Raw genomic sequence first — 16348 nt, 5'->3', positions numbered from 1 at the left:
CACAGAACTTGAGAAAAGAAAAACAACAACAAACAAGGTTCTTTCATAACTAAACAACAAAATCACAAGCTTTTCCAGTCAGCGGTCACTTGATCTCTTCCCCGCTTTTGTAGCCTTCGCCCAAACTCACTTCTCCTTCACCCGCCTGCTTTCGCAACCGACAACCAAGTCCTCCACCAACAGGATCCTCCGCGCACCGTCCCCACCTGTGTCAGGTCATCATTGATTGCACATCAATCCCAAAGTCTATGCGACTTTCTGTCACAGATTAAACCTCTTGCTGTCTTAATATGCCAATCAACATGCTGGACACACTTCCTCTGGAAGTCTTGAGCATGATACTCAGCACTGTGAGTATGACAACTTCCCTTTGAGAAGAGCCTGACCTTGGATGCTTATCCTTGAAGATTACCAACCAGAGAGATTTGAAGCAAGTATGTGAGGTGTGCTCTCTCCTGCGGGGCTGCGCTATACCTCATCTTTATCGGTCTGTGGTACTTTCTACTACGGAGACAGAATATGATAACCTGGCTACGGTTGTGGAGTCAATACCGAGGAAATATGTGAAGTATATACGGGATCTCGAACTAAGAATGCCGATCCATCAGCGGATAAGCTCACGCTGTGTGCACTGTGTACAGGAATGGAGGGGCGAAGAGAACCGAATCTCTGCAGAGAGCATATACGGCTACGTTAGAGAGGTAAATCATGAAGTTACAGATGGCGAGGTAAGCAAAAGAATCCCATGATCCACTATTGCTTTGATCCGCGGGCGTACCTAATGTCAAATACCGGTAAGATGCGCCCATTCGTCAGATTGATGCATGCTTTGAACGACTTGCAGTTCCTCGATAATCAGTTACAGTCTTTTAGGTGGAATCTCGGAATGTGCATTCCAGACACACTAATGAGTGGTGATGAGCTCTCCTTTTTAAGGAACCAGAACAAGATCCGATCGCTTACACTTGTTACGGATTTTTATTGTGATTACAGCATGGGCTCAGTGAGCCTTGTGCAGTTCCCAGAACTGAAGAGCCTCACTTGGAAGGGCTTAAACAGGTATAGCGACTTGGAATGTCTCAAAGACTACATCAGAGACCATGGTCACCAGATAGTTTCACTTACACTAGATCTTGTGGACTATTATCTCGCAGCAGGCAGCTGGACTCTAACCATATTACAGAGCCACGAAAGCTTACCAGACAATTTCCTCTTCCAGGAAGTGCTCAACGCCAACCCTGAAGATGAACCAGTTATTTTTCCATCGCTCGAGTACATTGACTTGTCGGCTATCTCATTTGCGAATGCTGGCATCGAAATGCCATTTTTCCACAATTTTGAGAGTTTGAAAACCCTCAAACTGCGGAGCTGTGTAAGGGAGATTGACTGGCTAGAAATGGTATCAAACTCTGGGAATCGGGTGAAGCTGAAATGTTTCGAGCTTTCACGCTTCGACAGCGGGTCTACAGCTACAACGGAGACAATCTGCAAGTTCATTGAAAGGGCTTCCGAATTAGAGACTCTATGTCTCGTGCTTTTCGAACCTACCGATTGGGAATCCATCATGAGTGCAGCTTCCAGTTGTAGCTCTCTGACACGTTTGGTCGTGCATAGTTTAGCGGTCGAAGATGAGGAGGACAACGTTCACCACGGTGTGCCTTGGCCTTCAGGTTGGGAGCAATTATTGCAAGGCAGACAAATGACCTGCTTTGGCACCTCTACACCACCTGGGATATTGGTACGTACCTACGGTGCATATCCTTTCTATAACCACTACTTACCAGAAGACAAGGCTAGTCAGTTACAAGGGATGCAGAATAGACCTCTCTGCAAGCTCCTGCATATCAGAGCGACTGGAACGATGATAACGAACCTCTTTCGCGATCAAGGCATGATGAGGGGGACGACTTATGAGTTTGTGTTTACCAATAGTAAGTGTATCCCGCTCCCCAATAATCGTGCAGGGTTGCAGTGGCACCGAATTTAATACCGAGACAGACCCACCATACCAACTCGAGGATGTATTCAACTTTGCGAAGTGGGCATTCAGTGCTGACGGTCTGCCCAACCTTAGCGTGCTCGCTTGGGGAGACTTCTCTTATGAAGGCCGCTATTCAAAATTTAATATGCTTCTCTGCAGATCGGAGACTGGCTGTCGACCACTGAGCCCATCTGATGTATGGCTTTGGGGGCTGGTGAACGATAACATGGACATGCTGGCAGCCTGTCCTATTGAGGATATTGTAGAATCACCCGAGGACTTTGACGGACTTGAAAACCTTGATGATTTTGAACACCTTCGTGATGTCATTGACCGCATTGATATTGTCTAGTTTTCGATCTGGTACCTGAGTCATTCGTGTCAAAATATGTATTGATCTTGTCGTTGTTTCATAGCCTACAGCTGAACCAAGAATGAATGAGAACTCCTTTGACATATCCATGAAACTTGAACCCCCTGTCGAATAGTACGTCATCCGCCGAATGCAACTAACTTACACTATTATAAATGACAGGCATTGTCTCATGGTATACCAATTCAGAAGTCTGATCTTACCAACCTAAACAGGAAGCAAAAAAATGGCAACAATCGTTAACGACGGATACGGATATATCCAGAGTGTAATGGACCAGTGGGCTACAAAGCAAATAAGATATATCCGTAGACAATGCTGGTAAGATGGCCGAGTGGTTAAGGCGAGCGGCTTAAGAGAGTGGTTCCGGATTTTACTTCATTCGGGTACACTTAAAATTCCGCTTGACGAAAGTCAGCCTGGGTTCGAACCCCAGTCTTACCATTTGTTTTTTATTGCTCGGGGTCTCTCTATTGCCTAGGAGGGTTGTCCTACCGTTTATTTTTGTTTTTATGAAATTTTTAGCTAGGATTACGCTGTCTGCTTATGTATTGTCTATAACAAGCAATGCTCATCTGAGACTTGCTTGTGGAACCTCAGGTCACTAATTCTTCTCTTACCACTTACACTAACCTTAGGCAGTCTCTTCCCTAGTTATATTCGCTCAACTTTGTATAATATTGTGACTATTATCAGAACCCCCAAGAGCTCTGGAAAAGCAATTGAATTAGTCTGTCCCGGGCAAAAAATAAGAGAACCCCTTACTTTCATCTCTGCCAGGAAAAGATTGATTGTTGTGAGCTGCTGGCAATTATTGGGCAATTATTATACAACGCCAAGGTCTATCAGGTAGTATTGATCACTTGATCTGTTTGTGAGCATGTTCGTCTGCAGTGAGCTGCCCAGCCTGGTTGAGTCTCAATGTTTGTTCACCCGAGATGGAACCCGCCTCTTCTACTTTTCCTACTTTGGTGCCGTACGGTTGATGGAGCATATGGAGTGATACAGCAAACCATGTGGCCGTTTTTGGGTCCCCTGGTTAAATTCAGGGGTGTGTATTACAATCATAGCAGGGGTCGGATGATGGCTCGGATTGGTAGATCGAATGAACATATAGTAATTCTCTACTGTGTACTGATGATTTATATGAAGTATCATTGTGCATCAAGAGGGTTATTCAAGAGGAATTATATTTCAGGACTTGTCTACAATGTCCTGCTATCTATCATTATATAGGAAATAAGTGCCTGCAGTTTATGGGGCTTGTCCTTTCGGGGTAATAACAAGTCAGGGTTCTTGACCGGCTTCATCTCCTTTCGTCTCATGCTTTGCATCCTTGGAGCAGTACTTGATAATCCAAGGGTGTTGTTGGACTTTTTCTAGGGTGATCCTTCGATTCGCATCAAGGACAAGAAGCTTGGTTGTTGTTAGTATTCTGCTAACCACGGCAGAGGGGATAATCATATACCTTTCTGATGAGATCCTTTGCTTCAGGACTCACAAAAGAAGGGATGACCATATCCGCTTTCATAATCCTTCTTTGCGTCATGACAGGCGTATCCTCAAATGGAGCGCACCCAACAAGGAATTCATACATGAGAACTCCCAGAGACCACAAGTCGATCTTCTGATCATATGGCTTATCGCACTTCTTCGGATCAATCATTTCCGGAGGTAAGTAGTCCAATGTCCCACACTTCGTAAGCCTGCGACCACTTGGCGCATGGACACTCCAGCCAAAATCCGACATTTTGAGCTCTCCATGAATACCAACAAGGATGTTTTCAGGCTTGATATCGCGATGCATGACATGCTTGCGGTGTAAGTATTGTAAAGCATTTGTCATTTGCGCAATGTACTGCGCAGCTTTCCACTCCGGAAAACGATTCTCCCTCTGTAAGTGCTTGTATAGCTCTCCCTTGCCGGCATACTCCAATATCAGAATTATTCGTTTGCTGTCATGGAAGTGACCGAAAAGCCGAAGAATATTGGGATGCCGCAGATTGCTCTGAATTTCGATCTCACGGGCTACCTGTTTCTCTACCCTCCCATGTTGGATTTCATCCTTGTGAAGTACCTTCAATGCGCAAACAAAACCGGTGTCTCGTTCCCGAGCAAGATAGACCCGTCCGAACTTGCCCTTGCCCAGCGCTTTGCCGATTTCGAACATGCCCAAATGTATTACTCTGGGCACTGGCTGTTTTATAAGCTTGGCGGAGTGTTGTTCGCGTCTGACTGCGGCGTTCGGTGCTTGGAATAGAACGGAGAGAGCATGGCGAGGTTGTGGAGTCGAGGATTGTCTGTCTTTCTGTCGGGGAGATTGAGAAGTAGAACTTTGACGTGCGATTTGTGTCTTGTTATCGGCAGTGGCATGCCGGTCACCTTCACTAGCAGCTTCGTCTGAGTCTTGCGACACTTCAGAAGCGAGTGGATGTCTTTTCTTCGAGGGGGTTCGGTGGACATCTGTTGATGCGGTTTGGGAAGCATCGGTGGTCGTAGTTTTGTGAGGAATAGTCTCTGATTTCTTTGGTGGTAGAGGTCGGTTCACCAGCTTGGTAGTCGAAGTCGTGCTCTGCTTTCTGTCGTTAACCACGCCTTCAATTCAAGCTAGATGGTTACTCAAGCGGTACGTACTTTGGCTTTCTGTTGCAATTTCGCGCCATCGTGAGCATTCTCGCCGACAATGGCCATATGCCTGAACCGAGTCTCGAGAGCGACCGTCACCATATTGGAATCTCCTGTCGTATCCCTGCTTCTGACAGTACCACCAATGTTCGATAACTTTGCACCTCGTTGTATTGAGTATGCGCAGGGAACCGGTAGTAGGATGTGTAAGCATGTCATGCGAGCAGCATCACGTTGCCGCGGTAACTGGCTGGTTGTGCACATATGTAACCTCTCCATCAATTAGGCAGTTAATGCAAGTAACTAGGGTCAGGTTGTAAATAATTCAATATCAAAGTCATTCGTCGGTAGCTTTCCGGCATCTTGATCTGCTCTATGACTTGTGGGACCAGCTAATTATTTTAGTAGCGCCCTGCCCCAGACTGTTTTGATCTGCTACCCCACAGATCCACTCAGTCCCCGTTCGGATGGAGATGGATGGCCCCCAACCGTTGCATACTACAGTGCTGGGCAACATACCCTTGGATATCGGTGGCTAGTTCATGTCCATATATTAAGGTGGAGATTACGATGGTAATTGAGGAATTCTCTTTTTTCAAACATCGCAAACCCGCAGAGGAAGTTTCTATGCGTTCACCACTGCGACACATCTTTATGTTAGACAGCTTGCAGCCTGACCGTATTGGCATATGCTCAGTGTCCATAATGCATCGTCTGCTGCAGTCGTAGTAAATAATGAAATATCACACATAGAAGAGCTCCGTAGAAATGTACTAGTTATTAGGATAAGACTATGTAATTATGGTTGCAACTGAGAATATACTATGACATTTGTGCAGCCTGACGTCAAAATATACAAGTGATCACCCAACGACGATTGATTAATCCTTAGTGCTGCAACCAGAGATGGAGAAGAGGTATCGCTAGCTGCTAAAGTAGAAGGCAAGGAACAGTGGAACTGGTTTTTTATTCCAGGAGTAGGGTAGATGATGTATGGAAAGAGCACGAGCTGTCAGCCCTTGCTTCGGAATGTGACTGACTCCAGCACTGTTAATGTCTTGGATAAAGTAGTAGACATATGATTTCAGGTATATATTTTCTAACGTAGCGTGATCAAGTACTAATGCCGACCGCAGGTGCGACACGGTGTTCCAGCACCAGGTCAATACGATCAACAGCATATGAACATGAGAAAAGGTCGTTAGGGCAGCTCAAGTATTCTGTTTCAGGTAGTAGTCCCTTAAGCGAACCTATTAGGAGCCTCGAAATGGTGGTATTTCCCCGTTAACACTAGTAGTACATCAGTATTAGTTGCTGTTGCCAAATGGACGGTTCTCCCTTGCTGAGATGATGCTGCAGAGAAGCCAACTTGGTCAACTTGGCCACGTATTATTATCTGACTTTCTTAGTAGTGTGACCAGCTACCGGTCAGGTGAATGTCGCATGACCAGGTGAAGGTTCGGTGAATCTCAAGACCGATCAAGTCGGCAGTATAGACGATAGCAGGAATAAGCTCACAACTCCGTGGCAGAGTCATGCAAATAGCTCGGATTTATCATAGAATAGGTAAAATGACTCAGATGATCAAACCTACTCGTATAAGGTCCTCAGATTTCCTAGTAAACTCTGCCCCGTTTAATCGTCCCTGACAGAGTTCCTGGATGATCGCGGGAAGTGCCTGACGTTAGCGCCCGACAGGTGAGGCCAACCGCCGCCGCTTACGTACATCGCCGCTTATCGTCATCCCGGAAGCTCCCTGCCGACCTGCGCCTCCTCTATTTACTACTTTCTTTCCTCTTCAACCCCGACTCGTTCATTCCCATCCGTCAACTCTTTCACCCGTTATCTCATCATTGTTGAATGTAATCAATCGCTCCAGTCGCTCCTCTCGACCCGGCTACGCCCCCAATCATGCGGGGACTCCGCTTAATCCCCTTCATCGCAGGTCTTGGCGTTCTCCCTCAGTCGTGGGCTCGGGACGAACCGAGCTTAGGCTTCACCAACATCCATGAACCTGGTCGTTGTGCAATCCGTGGCCATTGCGGAAAGAAGTCATTCTTCGGCGGAGAGCTTCCCTGTCCGGATAATGGCCTGGCACAGGAGCCCGAAGCAGCGGTGAGAAAGAAGCTGGTAGATCTCTGTGGTAGTAAATGGGAAGAAGGCCCTGTTTGCTGTCTGGATGAGCAAGTAAGCTTCATCGACGCCCCACATCTTCGGATCATTGGACCCCTGCTGACTTGTCGTGCCATAGATCGATGCCCTCTCCAAGAATCTGAAACTCGCCGAAGGTATCATTGCGTCCTGTCCCGCCTGCAAGGAGAATTTCTTCAACATCTTCTGCACCTTCACCTGCTCCCCAGACCAGTCCTTGTTCGTCAACGTCACCGCTATTGACGAGGCCCGCGGCGGAAAACAACTTGTCACCGAAATCGATAACATTTGGTCGGAAGAGTATCAAAGCGGGTTTTACGACAGCTGCAAGAATGTCAAGAATGGTGCTTCAGGTGGTAAAGCCATCGACTTCATCGGTGGCGGTGCCAAGAACTACTCTCAGTTCTTGAAGTTTTTGGGCGACAAGAAGCTTTTGGGAAGCCCATTCCAGATCAATTTTAAGACCGAGCCTGCTGGCCCTGATCCTGAAGGAATGAAAGCTCTGCCGATCAAGCCCAAGGCGTGCAACGACGCTGATGAAGCATTCCGTTGTTCATGCGTTGACTGCCCCGATGTGTGTCCGGAACTACCGGCCTTAGAAACGGACAAGTACTGTCATGTTGGGCTATTGCCTTGTCTGTCGTTCGCTGTCATCCTCATCTACTCGGTCTTCTTACTGGTTATTATCGCTTTCTCCAGCTACTTCACCTACCGAGAACGCCGCTACCGGAAACCCGAACGCGTCAGACTCTTGCAGGATCCGGCCCCGAGTGACGATGAGGACGAAGGTGACATTGTTCGCGCAGGTGGTTATATTGAGCAGCCCAACGGTGTGTATAAGCTGAATTCTGTGCTGGACAGGATGTTTAACAGCATTGGTGGTGCCTGTGCTCGGTTCCCCGCTATTACAATCTTGACTAGTATTGTCGTGGTCGTGCTTTTGAGCCTTGGTTGGTTCCGGTTTGCCGTGGAAACAGACCCAGTCCGTCTTTGGGTAAGTCCGACTTCGGCAGCGGCACAAGAGAAGGCCTACTTCGATGCCAATTTTGGACCGTTCTACCGGGCAGAACAGGCGTTCCTCGTTAACGACACGTCAGAGGATGGGAGTGTTCTGAGCTACGACACTCTGAGTTGGTGGTTTGATGTGGAGTCCCGAGTGCACCGCATGATCTCTCTCGACCGAAGGTTAATCCTTGATGACATCTGCACTAAGCCAACAGGAGAAGTCTGTGTCATCCAGTCTCTGACGGGCTACTTTGGAGGATCGGTGGCAAACCTGGACCCAGATACGTGGGAGGCTCGGCTCAAGCATTGCGCGGATTCACCAGGTGACGTGAGTTGTCTCCCAGACTTCGGACAACCACTGAGGCCAGAAATGATTCTTGGTGGTTATGGAGAGTCAAGGGATGTCTTGGACGCCCAAGCACTGATCACAACATGGGTTGTGGACAACCACGCGCAAGGGACAGAAGGCGAAGCTAATGCCATTGACTGGGAAAATAGCTTCAGGCGCATTCTGGAAGTGGTACAAGAAGAAGCCAAGGAGCGTGGACTACGTGTGTCTTTTAACACAGAAATCAGTGTTGAGCAAGAGCTAAACAAGTCCACGAACACCGACGCAAAAATCGTGGTCATCAGCTACATCATCATGTTCTTATATGCATCCCTGGCCTTGGGTTCGGTCACAGTTACGTGGAAATCCTTGTTTACCAATCCTGCGAACGCGTTGGTTCAGTCCAAGTTTACCCTGGGCATCGTCGGGATTCTCATCGTTCTGATGTCGGTTTCGGCATCGGTTGGGCTGTTTTCTGCGGCTGGCATAAAGGTCACCCTGATCATTGCCGAGGTCATCCCATTCCTCGTTCTGGCAGTGGGTGTAGACAATATCTTCTTGATTGTTCACGAGTTCGAACGGATCAACGTTAGCCACCCGGATGAAGAGATCGATGAGAGGATCGCCCGTGCCGTGGGCCGAATTGGCCCCAGTATCTTCCTATCTGCAATCACGGAGACCATCGCTTTTGTCATGGGAGTCTTTGTGGGAATGCCTGCTGTGAGGAACTTTGCCGTTTATGCCGCTGGTGCAGTTTTTATCAACGCAGTCTTGCAAATCACCATGTTCATTTCGGTCCTGGCCTTGAACCAGAGGCGCGTTGAAAGCCTCCGCGCTGATTGCATCCCATGTGTGACCGTCCGCAAAGCGCATTCCGGCATGTCTGAAGACCAGCTTCTCGATCACCAGGAAGGCGAAAGCGCTCTACAGGTGTTTATACGCAAGGTGTATGCAACCTCACTCCTTGCACGTAGGGTCAAAGTCATCGTTGTGATTACTTTCCTTGGCCTGTTGACTGCTGGACTTGCTTTGATCCCAAGGGTAGCTCTTGGCCTGGACCAACGCATTGCTCTCCCAAGCGACTCTTATCTCATCCAATACTTCAACGACCTGGACGCTTACTTTGGAAGTGGGCCCCCAGTCTACTTTGTCACACGCAACGTAAATGTTACTGAACGCCACCACCAACAACAACTATGCGGACGCTTCACAACATGCGAGGAGTTCTCTTTACCCTTTGTGCTCGAACAGGAGTCGAAACGGTCTAATGTTTCATACATCTCGGGATCCACGGCTAGCTGGATCGATGACTTTTTCTACTGGCTTAATCCCCAACAAGACTGCTGCAAAGAGAATGGCGAAGCCTGTTTCGAAGACAGGACACCCGCTTGGAATATATCGCTTTATGGAATGCCTGAAGGAGATGAGTTTATCCACTTCGTGGAGAAGTGGATCGAATCTCCTACCGATGCGTCTTGTCCTCTGGGAGGCAAGGCTCCCTACAGCAATGCCCTTGTTATCGATCAGAAACGTGTCATGACCAACGCCAGCCATTTCCGGACAACCCATACCCCCCTGAGAACGCAAGAGGACTTCATCAAGTCGTACATTTCGGCCCGTCGTATAGCCGATGGCATCTCCAAGGAGCATGGAATCGATGTATTCCCATATTCCAAAACCTACATATTCTTCGACCAATATGTCTCTATCGTACGGCTCACAGGTACATTACTGGGCTTCGCTGTGGCGATTATCTTCGCATTGACCTCCACTCTCCTTGGATCTGTGGCAACTGGCGCGGTAGTCACTACAACCGTGGTCATGATCCTCGTTGACATTATGGGTGCCATGGCCGTAGCTGGCGTGTCCCTTAATGCAGTTTCACTGGTGAATCTTATCATTTGCGTGGGTATCGCAGTAGAGTTTTGCGCACATATTGCTCGCGCTTTCATGTTCCCCTCCCGTGCCATTATGGAGAAGGTGCCGACCAAATTCCGGGGCAAAGATGCGCGGGCGTGGACAGCTTTGGTCAACGTTGGCGGCAGTGTCTTTAGTGGTATCACAGTGACTAAGCTCCTGGGAGTATGCGTGTTGGCCTTTACTCGCAGCAAGATTTTTGAGATCTATTACTTCCGAGTGTGGCTGGCTTTGATTATATTTGCTGCCACCCATGCTCTCATCTTCTTGCCAGTCGCACTCAGCTATTTTGGTGGCGAAGGTATGTCTACATTTGACAATTTCTTGTACGTCGTGGACGCTTATTGACTATCTCAACGCAGGCTATGCCGACCCCGGGGCTGATGGCGGCCTTGAAGAGAACCTTGCGTCCAGGGGCTACCGTTCCCTGCTGGGCGACGACGATTACGACTCTGACGAATATTAGACGCTCGTAGCGCGGGAACGCACGGTCTTATACAGCACATGAAATCACGTCTTACGGGCCCGTTGATAACCAACGACTATCAACGGATGCGACCTGAAACCGGATCCGTCAAATGAAGCTGTACACCACATCTATATATTGTTGAAGTTATACCAAGATGGTCGGGAGTTAACGCGGTCGATTCGGAGTTAGGTCAATGAAATTTGGTTACTCAGTGTATACTAGCAATCGTACTTTGTCCATAGTAGTTGTAGCATCGACACGCGTAGGACTTGCCCGGATACATGATAGCGGGGCTTCTTGCTGGGACGCGTGATCCATCGTGAAGGTCGTACGGAATATACCGGACTAACTATTGTTGCGGCAGTGTAACGGAGAAAAGCAGGCACGGCAGTCCCGCCCTTTCAATACCCATGGCTAGTCTAGGCGTCGAATAGGCAGACGCAACCCTCGCGCTGGTTACCATATGCACGTAGGATGTCTTCTGGAGCGTCGCAGACTAGATACAAGAAGAAGAAAAAAGAAAAGATAAAAGTCTAAAGAGCACCGAGTGGATACAAACGGTGGCCGATCTCAGTTGGGCACCGACTCAAAGCAGTATGGTATGTTACCATTCCTGTGAACCCACCCCTGATTGGCACCCTGGGCCAGCTGGAAATACCGCTAAACCGCATGTAGCAAACTGAGTATCCCCGTAAAACAACCCACCCGAACATAATTTTTTTTTCGGTTCCCTTTTTCTTCCCCTCCATTCGCATTTTTTTTTCTTCTCCTTCTTCCCTTCTCCTTTTCCTCACTCTCCCCCCTCTTCCTCTTCTTACACCTTCCTTTTCCTTTGTGTTTATCTCTTTCTTGTTCTATATTTGTGTTTTTTTGATACCCTGTGGGCTGTCTGTTTGTGTGCAGTCAGCTCATTCAATCCTAGGACCTTCTGAAAAGGAGGTGCTGGTCTTGTCTTGCACAAGGCTTGTTTTTTGAACAAATTATTTCATTAGAAAAGAAGAGTTGCTCAATCCGTCATGGATCAACAACGTTTTTTGCAGCAGCTTCAGATTGTCCTGAACCGTGAGTATTGCCTCTCCGCCTCTCGATTATTTTCAGAAGGGGACCTTTGCTGACTGGTCTTCTCAGCCTCCCAGGGCAACGTCAAGGAAGCGACGGGCGTTCTTCAGCGCGAGTTCTACAAGAGCCCCGAGTCTCTGGTTCTGCTTATCCAGATTGCCACCGGCCATGAGGATCCGAACCTGAGGCAGCTGGCGGCCGTCGAAAGTCGGACGCTGGTTGTCAAGCACTGGGTGTCCGTTCAGGAGGGCCAGAAGCCCCAGATCCGTGAACAGCTTCTGCGTGCTGCTGTTGGCGAGAGCTCCTCTCTCGTCCGTCACTCGGTTGCTCGTGTCATCTCCGCCATTGCCAAGATCGATCTGAACGATGGCGAGTGGGCTGATCTGCCGAACTTCCTGCTCCAGGCCGCTAGCACCGGTAACAAGGAGGAGCGTGCCGTGAGCATCTACATCTTGCTTACTATCTTGGAGACTCTGGGTGATGGATTTGAGGAGAAGTTTGATGAACTCTTCCAGCTTTTCAGCAAGACCATCAGTGATCCCGAAAGCGAGGAGGTGCGCATGAACACCCTCATGGCCTTGAGCAAGCTGGCCATGTACCTCGACTCGGAGGAGAACATTGCCCCCGTGAAGGCGTTCCAGAACCTGATCCCCTCTATGGTTGCCGTCCTCAAGGATGTCATCACTCGCGAGCAGGACGATGGCATCATGCAGGGCTTCGAGGTGTTCCAGACCCTTCTGGGCTGTGACCCCGCTCTGTTGACCGTCCACCTCAAGGATCTGGTCATCTTCATGAATGAGCTGGCCGGAAACACTGAGCAGGAGGAGGATGTCCGTACCCAGGCCATCAGCTTCCTCATGCAGTGCGTTCAGTACCGCAAGCTCAAGATCCAGGGTATGCGCATCGGTGAGCAGTTGACCCGCACGGCGCTGCAGGTCGTCACTGAGCTCGGAGATGCCTCCCCTGCCGATGATGATATTACTCCTGCCCGCTCTGCTCTGGGTCTCCTTGACATCCTCGCACAGAGCTTGCCCCCTAGCCAGGTTGTTGTGCCCCTTCTCCAGACCCTGGGACAGTACTTCAACAACGGCAATGCCGACTACCGCCGTGCTGGTATCATGGCTCTGGGAATGTGCGTCGAGGGTGCTCCCGACTTCATCAGCACTCAGATGCAGGAGATCTTCCCTATGGTCTTGCAGCTGCTTGCTGACCCCGAGCCCAAGGTCCGCCAGGCCTCTCTCCACGCCGTCGCTCGCTTGGCCGACGACTTGGCTGAGGACCTGAGCCAGGAGCATGAGAGGCTCATGCCCCTCCTGTTCAAGAACCTCGCCAGCGCCATGCAGGAGTACAAGGGTGAGGAGGATGGTCCTACCGTTGACATCATGAAAGCCGGTATCAGTGCCATTGACGCTGTTGTCGACGGCCTCGATGAGAAGGATGTTGCTCCTTACCAGGGCGAACTTGTTCCTATCCTCCACAACCTCTTCAAGCACCCCGATTTCCGTATCAAGGGCTTGGCTGCTGGAGCTCTGGGCTCCCTCGCTTCTTCCGCTGGTGACTCTTTCCTCCCCTTCTTCGACGACTCCATGCACCTGCTGCAGGAGTTTGCCACCGTCAAGGACAGCGAGGAAGAGCTTGACCTTCGCGCCAGTGTCACTGACGCCATGGGTGAGATGGCCGCTGCTGCCGGTCCTGAGCGCTACCAGCCTTACGTTGAGCCCCTCATGCGCGCCACTGAGGAAGCTCTCCACCTTGGTCACTCCCGCCTCAAGGAGAGCACCTACATCTTCTGGGGTGCCATGTCCAAGGTTTACGTTGAGCACTTCTCTCCCTTCCTCGATGGCGTTGTCAAGGGCCTCTTCGCTTGCATTGAGCAGGATGAGACTGATCTCGATGTCTCCCTTGGTGCTGCCGCCAAGGATCTCATCGGCCAGGAAGTGACCATCGGTGGCCGCAAGGTCCGTGTTGCCGATGCTGATGATGACGACGAGCCTGCCGGAGAGGACGGTGATATCGAGGATGTTGATCTTGAGGATGAGGATGCTTGGGATGACATTACTGCTACCACCCCTCTGTCCTTGGAGAAGGAGATTGCCGTCGAGGTCATTGGCGACCTTGTCACCCACACCAAGTCTGCTTACCTGCCCTACTTTGAGAAGACCATCGAGATGGTTCTTCCCTTGGCTGAGCACCCCTATGAGGGCGTCCGCAAGAGCACTATCAGCACCCTGCACCGCTCCTACGCCATGCTGTACTGCATTGCTGAGGAGAGCGGCCAGATGCCCAAGTGGCAGCCTGGTCTGCCCCTCCAGGTGCAGCCTGCCAAGGAGGTTCAGAAGTTTGGTGAGATCCTCATGACCGCCACTGTTAAGATGTGGACTGAGGAAGACGATCGGTATGTATTTCAACTCTTTTCTTGTTCAATACCCTTTCATGCCCACTCTCGGGCTATCTTAAATGATGATCACCACGTTTACCCAGCTCACTCCGACACGCAAAAGTCGTGCATGATGTGAAACACGTTTACTCACAACCTTCTGATATTACCTTACACATTGATTTTGTCACATGATTATGTTATGGTTGCAATTGCTAACCACAAGACAACTAGTGCTACCGTTGCCGACATCAACCGCAACATGGCTGAGAACCTGCGTTACTGCGGTCCTTCCTTGATCTCCAACGAGACCACCCTGCACAACGTGATCACTATGATCACTGACATCATCACCAAGAAGCACCCTTGCCAGCTTGAGTTCGGCCCTGAAGAGGAGACCCTCGAAGCCGGTGAGGAGACTTCTGAGTTCGACTGGGTCGTCGTTGATACTGGTCTCGACGTTGTCTCTGGTATGGCTGCTGCTCTTGGCGCCAGCTTCGCCGAGCTGTGGAAGGTCTTCGAGAAGACTGTCATGCGCTATGCTGGCAGCACCGAGGCTCTTGAGCGCGCCACTGCTGTCGGTGTCATTGCCGAGTGCATCAACGGTATGGGCTCCGCTGTCACCCCCTACACCGGTAGCTTCCTGAAGCTCCTTATCCACCGCCTTGGTGATGAGGATACTCAGACTCGCTCCAACGCTGCCTACGCCGTTGGCCGTCTCGTTGAGCACTCCGACGCCAAGGACCAGATTGTCAAGGAGTTCCCCACCATCCTCTCCCGTTTGGAGCAGTGCCTTCACCAGAACGTCTCCCGTCTCCAGGACAATGCTACCGGTTGCCTGAGCCGCATGATCCTCCGCCACCGCGAGAACGTTCCTATCAAGGATGTCCTTCCTGTCCTTCTCACCATCCTTCCCCTCAAGAACGACTACGAGGAGAACGACCCCCTGTACCACATGATCTGCCAGCTCTACAAGTGGGAGGACCCCACTGTCCGTGAGCTCACTCCTCAGCTCGTTCCCATCTTCCAGGCTGTTCTCAGCGATGAGGACCAGCTGGAGGATGAGCGCCGGGCTGAGCTTGTTGAGCTTGTCAAGTGGCTGAACCAGATGCAGCCTGGCGCTGCCCCTTGGGCTGACCAGCTGTAAGGCAATGTGATAAAAAGGATGGATGACGACAGCTTGATGACCAAATACTACTTAATGGATAGATCGGGTCTCTCTACGAGGACTCTTATGGACGACGTTAGAAGATACCCCTGGGGAGCCAATGAGCGATGAACCCACAACCTATAGAATATGGCTGGACATGCTATGAATTATGAACAAAAGTGGTGTATATATGTTATGAGTTAAATCGAATTTCGATTCGTATGTTCATCTTGCATCTGTAGTATCGCACTTGTAATCCCTGTGAACGATGTTGACGCCACTGCTGGTGGCATTTCCCAGTCTATCGATGGATGTGTTATGTGCCATAGTGTTGTGTTCTGATCCTGGTTGTTGGTTCGACAACTGTTATCTCAAATTCATCATTTGACCTCATTCTTGGAAGAGCCCAATATGGTTTCTAACTCAGGATACCTAGCCTTTCATTCCCCTTGTTATAAAGAATAGAACATAAAATGGGTTCTATCCGATCTAAACGATCTTTGTGTAAACTACCAAGTGCTAATACAACTTCGCCCCCCTTTACATATATATATAACAGAGGCATTGGCCACAAATATCCCGGGATCCACCCTTTACTACTCATCCAGTAGTGAGTGGTTGCAGCTTAGTGCTCTGAATGTACCATCAGGAAGCTCAACCATCCATAGTGAACTTCCGTCCTATAATACCTATTTATTAGAGAACAAGACCTTCATCCCATGAGTATCCGGGATTCCATGACGCTTTTCGCATGACACACCCGGTCCACTCGACGTCACCTACACATATCTCTTCGCAAGAGAAATCATAGCATTACGTACAGATGTCTATATTATTATTCTGGCCCATGGATGACAATGTGGCTGTGAACTACTCCATTACAATACTAGGCCCTTTTCACAATCTATCTCAA

The 16348-nt window shown here is 49.5% G+C and overlaps 6 protein-coding genes and 1 non-coding gene across 7 annotated transcripts; 6 read left to right on the top strand and 1 right to left on the bottom strand.

Moving 5' to 3' along the window:
* Positions 1–151: 151 nt before the first annotated feature.
* Positions 152–1007, top strand: ASPBRDRAFT_251166 (uncharacterized protein). Its single transcript, XM_067622135.1, has 3 exons — positions 152–350; positions 408–794; positions 866–1007. Exons 1-2 carry the CDS (start codon positions 291–293, stop codon positions 747–749), a joined length of 402 nt encoding a protein of 133 aa, XP_067485128.1. The 5' UTR covers positions 152–290; the 3' UTR covers positions 750–794; positions 866–1007.
* ASPBRDRAFT_113684 (uncharacterized protein) lies at positions 821–2333 on the top strand (the record flags this gene model as incomplete). The annotated part of the gene is made up of 3 exons (XM_067616759.1): positions 821–1738; positions 1793–1918; positions 2019–2333. The coding sequence occupies 3 exons, from the start codon at positions 821–823 to the stop codon at positions 2331–2333; spliced, it is 1359 nt and encodes a 452-aa protein (XP_067485127.1).
* A 341-nt stretch (positions 2334–2674) lies between these two features.
* ASPBRDRAFT_t25 lies at positions 2675–2798 on the top strand. The gene has a single exon. It is a non-coding gene; the product is annotated as a tRNA-Leu (tRNA).
* Positions 2799–3526: 728 nt separating this feature from the next.
* Positions 3527–5140, bottom strand: ASPBRDRAFT_37112 (aurora family serine/threonine-protein kinase). The gene is made up of 2 exons (XM_067623661.1): positions 4989–5140; positions 3527–4926 (listed from the first exon to the last, which is right to left on the bottom strand). Exons 1-2 carry the CDS (start codon positions 5079–5081, stop codon positions 3793–3795), a joined length of 1227 nt encoding a protein of 408 aa, XP_067485126.1. The 5' UTR covers positions 5082–5140; the 3' UTR covers positions 3527–3792.
* A 1642-nt stretch (positions 5141–6782) lies between these two features.
* ncr1 (sphingolipid transporter NCR1) lies at positions 6783–11074 on the top strand. The gene is made up of 3 exons (XM_067623660.1): positions 6783–7166; positions 7231–10681; positions 10743–11074. The coding sequence occupies exons 1-3, from the start codon at positions 6891–6893 to the stop codon at positions 10844–10846; spliced, it is 3831 nt and encodes a 1276-aa protein (XP_067485125.1). The 5' UTR covers positions 6783–6890; the 3' UTR covers positions 10847–11074.
* A 284-nt stretch (positions 11075–11358) lies between these two features.
* Positions 11359–11981, top strand: ASPBRDRAFT_251115 (uncharacterized protein). Its single transcript, XM_067622133.1, has 2 exons — positions 11359–11448; positions 11525–11981. Exons 1-2 carry the CDS (start codon positions 11446–11448, stop codon positions 11822–11824), a joined length of 303 nt encoding a protein of 100 aa, XP_067485124.1. The 5' UTR covers positions 11359–11445; the 3' UTR covers positions 11825–11981.
* On the top strand, positions 11592–15664 carry ASPBRDRAFT_37109 (putative importin beta-4 subunit). Its single transcript, XM_067623659.1, has 3 exons — positions 11592–11911; positions 11978–14303; positions 14520–15664. The coding sequence occupies exons 1-3, from the start codon at positions 11866–11868 to the stop codon at positions 15430–15432; spliced, it is 3285 nt and encodes a 1094-aa protein (XP_067485123.1). The 5' UTR covers positions 11592–11865; the 3' UTR covers positions 15433–15664.
* Positions 15665–16348: the final 684 nt, after the last annotated feature.

The sequence above is a fragment of the Aspergillus brasiliensis genome, assembly GCF_001889945.1.
Source record: "Aspergillus brasiliensis CBS 101740 unplaced genomic scaffold ASPBRscaffold_1, whole genome shotgun sequence".
In the NCBI taxonomy this organism is placed as follows: Eukaryota; Fungi; Ascomycota; class Eurotiomycetes; order Eurotiales; family Aspergillaceae; genus Aspergillus; species Aspergillus brasiliensis.
Note: the sequence above shows the minus strand (reverse complement) of the source record. Positions and strands in the feature narration are given on the sequence as shown.

Bases quoted from the DNA above. Each gene is read 5' to 3' on its own strand.
- ASPBRDRAFT_251166 (XM_067622135.1), top strand. From the start codon at position 291: ATGCCAATCAACATGCTGGACACACTTCCTCTGGAAGTCTTGAGCATG. The intron at 351-407 runs GTGAGTATGACA...TTATCCTTGAAG, and splicing joins TGAGCATGATACTCAGCACT to ATTACCAACCAGAGAGATTT.
- ASPBRDRAFT_37112 (XM_067623661.1), bottom strand. From the start codon at position 5,081: ATGGTGACGGTCGCTCTCGAGACTCGGTTCAGGCATATGGCCATTGTC. The intron at 4,927-4,988 runs GTACGTACCGCT...GACAGAAAGCAG, and splicing joins AATTGCAACAGAAAGCCAAA to AGCACGACTTCGACTACCAA.
- ncr1 (XM_067623660.1), top strand. From the start codon at position 6,891: ATGCGGGGACTCCGCTTAATCCCCTTCATCGCAGGTCTTGGCGTTCTC. The intron at 7,167-7,230 runs GTAAGCTTCATC...GTCGTGCCATAG, and splicing joins TTTGCTGTCTGGATGAGCAA to ATCGATGCCCTCTCCAAGAA. The intron at 10,682-10,742 runs GTATGTCTACAT...ATCTCAACGCAG, and splicing joins CAGCTATTTTGGTGGCGAAG to GCTATGCCGACCCCGGGGCT.
- ASPBRDRAFT_37109 (XM_067623659.1), top strand. From the start codon at position 11,866: ATGGATCAACAACGTTTTTTGCAGCAGCTTCAGATTGTCCTGAACC. The intron at 11,912-11,977 runs GTGAGTATTGCC...TGGTCTTCTCAG, and splicing joins GCTTCAGATTGTCCTGAACC to CCTCCCAGGGCAACGTCAAG. The intron at 14,304-14,519 runs GTATGTATTTCA...CAAGACAACTAG, and splicing joins TGGACTGAGGAAGACGATCG to TGCTACCGTTGCCGACATCA.